At 38.1% G+C, this 8,057-nt stretch overlaps 1 protein-coding gene across 2 annotated transcripts in view; it reads left to right on the forward strand.

The window, feature by feature from the left end:
* The window catches only part of RGS7BP (regulator of G protein signaling 7 binding protein), a 99,046-nt gene extending 92,452 nt beyond the window's left edge, over window positions 1-6,594 (forward strand). For both annotated transcript variants that reach the window (XM_047730457.1, XM_047730458.1), the window contains exon 6: window positions 1,317-6,594. In XM_047730457.1, the coding sequence (XP_047586413.1) occupies window positions 1,317-1,408 (92 nt within the window). In that variant the 3' untranslated portion in view covers window positions 1,409-6,594. The remainder of the gene's footprint in view (window positions 1-1,316) is intronic.
* Window positions 6,595-8,057: the final 1,463 nt, after the last annotated feature.

An 8,057-nucleotide genomic window follows, 5' to 3' on the forward strand; every position in this document is an offset into this window, starting at 1 on the left:
GGGGAAAGGAGGGAGCCCCTTGGCTCTGCTCTGGGCTGGCAAAAGCTTAGGTGCATAAGAGTTACCAGAGTCCACCAATCATTTTGTGGCGCCTCGCTCCATTCTGATCACATCCTAGTGCTCCCTGCACTGGCAATTTCTAGGTCATGTCTGTGTGGTCCCTCTCCAGCCTCTGGGACCAACCAGACTGACAGTTCTGTTGCAACAGGCTATTTCGATCCAACTTCTCTTTTGGGCTGTACTATTTCTTTAAAACCCAGCTCCCTCAACTGAACTTGGCTTACTGGTTTATTTCCTCCTCTCCTTGTCATCATGTTAAAAATTTCAACCAAAACTTACAAATTCAACAGCTGGAAATCTTCTCAGAATGCCCTTGTGTATAGAAAATCTATAGAAATCAGGGACACCTGGGTGGCTCAGTGGGTTAAGCGACTGCTTTCAGTTCAGGTCATGATCCTGGAGTTCCGGGATCGAGTCCCACATTGGGCTCCCTGCTTGGCAAGGAGTCTCCTTCTCCCTCTGACCCTCTCCCCTCTCATACTCTCTCTCTCTCTAAGTGAATAAATAAAATCTTTAAAAAAAAAATCTATAGAAATCAGTAGGCAAAAACTCAACAAGGAATAGTTGAGAAACTTCTTCCTGAGGCATAAAGTAGGTGAGTGAAAGCAAGACAATGGCCCTCTGTAAAGGAAAAGAGTTAATAAAAGCTGTACTTACTGAGTGCTTCCTCTATGCTAGGCACATAGAATACTAGCCAAGCTTCATGTTTTCATAGATTATTTCATACAATCTTCATCTAAGGTAAGTGGTATGAAAGCCTGTCTCACACACGGGAGAACGGAGACTTAGCAAGCTTGCAGTTACATGTTCAAAGTCACAGATCTAGGAATTAGCCGAGGTGGGTTTAGAAAAGAGGCCAAACTTACTCCAAAGCAGGGGCTCTTTCTAAAACAGCGCCTCCAAACAGCTTATTTTTAATTCTAAGCCGTGATTCCCAACTGCAGGCTACAGTGCTGGTCCCATGCCCCACCCCCTTAAACCCGCACCCCCCAACCACCACCACCAAAAAAGAACATTTCCTTGCTATCTGGGGGACATTTTTGGTTGTCACACCTGAGTAAGTAGGGCCAGGGATGCTACTACATGTTCCAGTGCTCAGGAGAGCCCCAACCAAATAATTATCTGGTCCAAAATAGCCAATAGTGCTGAAGTCAAGAGACCTTGATTCAAAAGCTGGTGGATTTTAAAAGCCAATTCATCAAACCCAGGTTATTTTGTCTGTAATTCACTCATATGTACATTCTGTCCCATCACAGATGACAGCAGCCTTCTAAATCTAACTCCCTACCCCCTGGTTAGAAGACGGAAGAGAAGGTTCTTTGGGCTGTGTTGTCTGGTGTCAAGCTAGACAACTCCTCCTGGAAACCCACCATTGCGAAGACCGGAAAATATCACAGAACCTGAGGACCTCCAGACAGCTGAACCACAATTATTGGTTTTTGACTATGTTTTCTATGCTTCCTTATTACTTTTATTCGCCTCCCCCTACCGTTTTAAATGATTTTACATTTGAAAGCAGCTGCTGTCAAGGGAAAAAAAGATTCAAAAAGCAGGCTGTTTTTAAAAGGATTTTTAAAGCTGACATTGCGCATGTCTGCTCCAAACCATACCATGACAGATGCAAGAATTATGGTTTTTAAATTATTTCAAGGTTTTTTTAAATGTATTATACAGAGAAAAATTATTTCATGTATAATAGTATATCTTTAGCTCTTGCTGTTCTCTCATGTGAACAATTTATCATATATGAGAGTCTTTAAACATAGAAATCTATCTAAACTGCAAAACTGTGTTCAAAAATCCAATCTATCAATATTATTAGGAATAATATTATAACCAAACTTACACCACCTCACCTATTGCTTTGTCTGCACTCATTTACATTCAGTCTTCCATTCTGTCAGAATCCAAGAGCTTCTACATAAAGATATCTTAATTTATAATGCAACAGAAACCATATATGAAACATATTTAAATTTTGTAAATACACAATAATCCTAATATCTTCGTACAATGCATATGGGCAACTAATTTCCTTTCGATCCAATGGTGTCTTTTCAGCTTCTTGGAGAATGAAGTAATCCAGTTAGAAAATGGTGTAGTAACATATACAATTACCCTCAAATGTAAAATTGAATATTATCACATTTTGTTCTAATTGAAATCTGAAGCATGATGTCTGCGCATCAGCATAGTGTTAAATCTTATAGGGCATGCTGGAATTAGCTCAGATCGTAAAAATATTTAACATTTTACGTTAATAAAATCTTTTTAGTTAAGCTAAGCTTGTCTCATTTAGATGACTATGCAGATATGACTTTTCCGATGTGTACTTGGTGTCTTGTCTTATGCTTAGAATCTTGAAAGCAGGACACATTAAGCAATACTATATTTTAGAAAGGAGGAAGCCACATGCTTTGTTTTTCTGCTCACAGCTCTCTTGCTATCTTCCTCACTAAACTTGTAACATGGTACAAATTGTGTTATATTTTCCCCTGTTCTTCCTTGGCCCGTTACCTAAACAGGATTTCCTATGGGTTGAAAGATCAGGCCTTTGGACTTCTCTTCTTGCTTTTCAAAAATCTAAGGACTCCTCAAGACAGACAAGAGACACAAGTGTCTAATCCAATAAAAGGATGAGCCAGATGCCTATCGGTGGTTTATCCAAGATGCATCTTTAATCCCAACCCTATACTTTCTCAGTACTTATGTGCATAGGCATTTAGATGTCCAATATTTTTGACCCAACAACTAATACATTAAAGCTGTTAGCTTTAGTGAAGATGAAGATAGGTGTTTATGAACTACTGGAATAATTATTGTATTAGATTGACCTATATGAAATTGCTGGTATTTGACTGACCTACAAAAATGGCAATTTCATATGGTTCAACCTAATATCTGTTGTTGTGGAGATTATACTTGGAATTCTCTTCTAGCTTTTGTGATCGAAAGCAAAAGGATTAGAGGGTTGGAAAAGATCTCAAAAGGCTATGCGGTCTCTTAGATCATACCAGCTGATTTTTGGCCTTATTCTTGGAGTCCAGAGTTCTGTTCCAATGAACTTGTAATTGACGCATTGAGGCATATAGGTATGCCTAACTTCATATAAAGACGTATCTTTTTGAAAGTTATATGAGAAAATCACAACTTTCTAAATCAAATATTTGTAAAACAGTTGTTGGAATATGCTCTTTAGAGACTCTTAGAATGAATACCCCCTTGCAAAGCAGGTAACCACTCCCAGATTTGTCTGGTCTGCAAACCCTGATTTCATAAATCAGGTCTGACTGAAGTTTCATATCTTTTTTGAATATGGTTCATTTTCGTCCCAGGTGGTCAATTCACTTAAGGTCCATTGTTTTAGAAATAATAAAGCAGCCCAGTTGGGCACGCTCTCAGCTCCCATCTCTGCCCTCACGCACCTTTACACTATATTGAACCCTTAGCTTCAATCTCATTCCTATTAATTCATGCAAAGGTATTAACCAATAAATCCAACCTTGGTGTTCAGCACGTTCCTCTAAATGCTTGACCTAAATCACTTCTGCTTGGTTAATTTGGGCTCACTCTCGCCTTAGTCTCGGTATGAAAGGAACACTTACCTCCTGTGCCATTGTCCTTTGTACAACTGAAGACTGTTAATAAATTCAGGTCTCACCTCCAGGTCTGGGAGGGCTATGGTAGCTGTTCATGGAGATGGGAATTTGTCTAATTCCCCAGCTAGGCTTTCCATATCTGAGGTAAATAAATTCAGCCACCTTATCTTTTATTCATAGTGCCTGTTTCCCAGACTTTGATTGCTTTTATAGTTCATGTGGACACACTCCAAGATTTATAGATCTTCTTTCACTAGCAGGTTCTAAAACGAATTTCAGTGCTCCAAGTCGTGATGACCTGCACTGGCTCATAATGGCAATAGATAGCTCACCACCTCCCACTGGATACGCCAATGCCTCTCTTTAGGGGCTGACCCCACTCTCCTCTCACCTACCAAAGGACTTTCTCAGGTGTAGTCCATGAGATACAAGTCTACCATCTCGGCCTCCTGCTGGTAATTCGCTTCCAGATTAGCAATAACACTGATCTGATCTCTAGGGGTAAGGAGAAAACACTGAACCCATTCCATTGCATGTCCTCACATGCTGAAACTGGAAAAGGATGTCAACTTTTTCTGGCACACCGTCACCCATTTTACCCCCGCCTAATTTTAATATCCCGTGTTGATTCATCGTTTTCTTTTTTCCAGATTACAGAAGCGATATATGTTCTTTGTGGGAAATCAGGAACATACCACTAAGTATAAAGAAAATAAAAATCACCTGAATCCCACCACAATCCTATTGTTTAAAACCACAACTCCAGGCTTTAAGTCAGTCAGTGGCGGGGCCCAGAGGCACTTGTGGATAAGGTATGTGAGCGAATGCCCACAGGGCCAAGGTATCACTTTAAAATACCTGTCCCCTGATGTCTTGCACGCCTCTAGGAACAGATCGACTGCAAAATTCTGGTTAAGCCATTGTTCAAGGGTACAAAGAAGACTTTAGAAGTAGCACAGCCCCGATGCCTCCTCTCAAGAAAGCTCTTAGGGAAATTCTAAAACCTGCAGGATGGTTTTCTTCTTCGGTGCTCCTATAACGGTTGGCTACTTACTGTAGGGCAATACTGCCACCTACCGGATGCTGAGCTTTAGAATAAGAAGGGAAAATAAATGCACAGAGTGCAAAGACAGCTCATTTATTTTAGACAGCAAACAATGGGCCAGATTAACAATATCCCGTATAGCATTCAGATTCTGGAAGTCTCAAAGTTGAAAGGATTAAGAATATCATCCAGACTCACTTCCCTTGCCACACGCATATACCTAAGCACTGTCTATCATTTCTTTGTGTTCTAGAACGTCACCAAATGCAAAATGCTCAGCTTTCAGATGACTATAGATAGGATGAGGAAAACCAGTGATGCTATTGGCCCGTAATAAATCATTATAATTAAATATAAAGATCAGAAATAAACCCAAGAACACAGAAGCATTGAGTGCATTATAAAGATGGTGTTTCAAATCTGTGGGAAAAGTTTGGATTACTTAACAACTAGGGATGATTGGTTGGCTAATTATTGGGGGATATACTAGATCTATACCTCATAACTTCCATCAGAATAAATTCTAGGTGAAGTTAAGATTTAGACGTTAAAACACATAAGCACATAAAAGGACCAGCAGGCAATATTGACAAATATTTACGTAATTTTACTATGAAAAAAAAAAAAGGCTTTCTAAGCAGGACAACAAAAGAAGAAACCAAAAGGAAAAAGATGGATAGATTTGACCAGTTAAAAATACAGAACCCTTATACAGTAAAAAATAACAAACCAAACTGAGAGAAAACAAAATTTGAAATATACGCAACGAAGAGCATAGATCTCTAAATCATATCAAGACCCCATTGCCCTTGGAAAGTTTCTATGATCTACAATCTGCCCAACCAAGTGTTCCCATTTCATTGTTTCCTCATTGCACTTTTAAAATTATTGCTTGTTTGTCTGTTTCTCTTCACTAAGCTGGAAGTTCAAGAAAGCAGCAACTATGTCTATTTCGCTTACTGTTATATCCTCAATACTTAACACAGTGCTAGACACAAAGCAAATACTGAAAACATATTTATTGTGTGAGTGGATAATGAATGCATGAATAAGTAACATTTTATGATCAAAAAGAATCAAGCTTTTGAGTAGAAAATTGAGCCAAGGACACAAACCGTCAGTGTACCATAAGTTAAAGTAATGAACTAATAATAAATATGAAAATATTTAACTAGTAATCAAAAGTGCAAATTCTTACAATATATTCTTTTTTATGTATCAGAGAGACAAAGGGTATAAAGAACTATAGTTCCCAGGGACAACAAGGAAGTATGGAAATGAACATTTTCTCACAGAGTCAACAAGGGTGTAAATTGATCTGATCTTTCTGGAAAATATTTTGGCAATACACTTTTTGTGTATGCCAAATACTTCCACTTTAGTGAAATTCTCCTCAAAAGAAGCAAGGTACATTCATGCATTATTCAAAAAAATATATTTAAAAAGGATGTTTATAAGAGCATTATTTGGAAGAATGGAAAAAAATATAAATAAGCCTACAATAAAGGGTTGATTAAATAGGGTATATCCTTTCAATGGAATACTGCCCACCAATTAAGAGTAAGCACTAGCTGTACATTTATTGAAATAAACAGCTATATTGTTAAATGGAAAAGGAAGTTACAAAGAATATAGTATGTTTCCATTTTAAAAGTATACATATACATGTGTGCATTACAGCATCTGAAAGGATATTTGCTAAAATGTTAATAGCATCTATCTCTGGGAGGTGAGATTTGGAGCAACTATATTTTCTTTTTGCATATCTGTAATTTCTGGTTTTTCCACAATGAGCATGTAGTATCTGTATAATTTTTTCAGGGAATAAACAACAATGTTCACGATAGATCTTAAATGAAAAAAAAAACACGTTATAAAACAGTATGTATAGTATGACAATATTTGTAAAAAAGAAAATTATATATAAATATTATCTATGTATGTATATATATGCATAAGAAGCTAGAAGGACATACACTAAAATGTTAATAGTAGTTATTTATGGGTAGTGGGATTATGGGTGATTATTTTTTCTTTTTGCTTTTCTGTGTTTTCTAATTTTTCTACAATGAATATGTAACCCTTGTGTAATAAAAACTAATAATAAAAGTTTAAAAAAATGAAAAAGTGAGACATTGTGACCCCTCTTGCTCTCATCCTCCCCACCAACCCCTGGACTGAATCCTCATTGTCACTGTGTGGGCAGTGGAGGCAGGGAGAGGAAACACCAGGGCACCATAACCTTGGGAAGACACAATAGTGAGCCAAAAAAGAGGGGAATGGGGACAGGGGAAAGAAAGGAAGAGAGAAAGAACGAATTAAGTGAAGGTAAGAAGGTAAAGTCAGTAGTGGAAGGATTAAAGCAGACTTTGGAAACATTTTCTCTGACAATAGCAGTGAGTATCAAAATTTAATCAGTTTTCCTGATTAAAAATAAATAAAAATAAAAACAAAACCAAAAAACCCTGAGTTAAGTAAATTGGTTTTCTAATCAAAGGAATTCTGTACATGTCTGGAGAGACATCCAGGAATTCTGTTCTGACAGGAAGGTATCCTAAAGTTTTTCAAGGAGACAAACTGTGGCAGTCCGGTTGGTTGTTGAGGGCTGTACAGTAGAGCTTGGAGCCTGGAGGTACACAGGCTTTTGTCTGAATCTCAGATGTGCCACAACCACGTATTCAACGATGGCTAGCAATTCCCATATCCCTTCTCTCCTTCCTCCCTATAGAAACAGAGACCCCAAATTTTGGCAAGATGCTGGCCACCTAAATTAAAGACTCCATTCTGCCAGGCTCTCTTGGTTTGATGTGGCTGTGTAAGTGAATTATGTAAGTGAATTTTGGCCAATAGGATACAAGTAGAATTGTGTAATTTCCAAGTAACATCCCTAAAATAAGAGGCATGCATTTCCATGCTCACCCTCCCATCCCACTAAGCTGCAATGAGAACACGTGAGTGGGAGCTGGAACAAGAGGCTTGGACCCACTCATGGACACCACATGAAGACTGCAAAGTGCCTTAGCAGACCTGAATCACCCATCTCTATACTGTTATCTGGTTAATTAGTTAATTAATAACTTCTATTTTATTTAAGGCACTCATAATGAGAATCTTAGTTCAGGAGAACCTGCCCACTAAATTAATTAACGTCTATAAGCCTCAGTTTCCTTAGTAAAGTAAGATGATAATGTTATTGTCACAAAGGGGTCAACCAAATTACTATTCACTGTTCACTTACTTGCCTAGATCCAAAGCTCTTTCATGAGAAAAAAATCCAACAAAGGAAACACTGCATGATACTGAGAGTTGCAGGACAGTGCACAAAGAGGACTCTTTCAAATAAACAGTCTTTT

Source organism: Lutra lutra, chromosome 5, assembly GCF_902655055.1.
Source record: "Lutra lutra chromosome 5, mLutLut1.2, whole genome shotgun sequence".
Taxonomy (NCBI): Eukaryota; Metazoa; Chordata; class Mammalia; order Carnivora; family Mustelidae; genus Lutra; species Lutra lutra.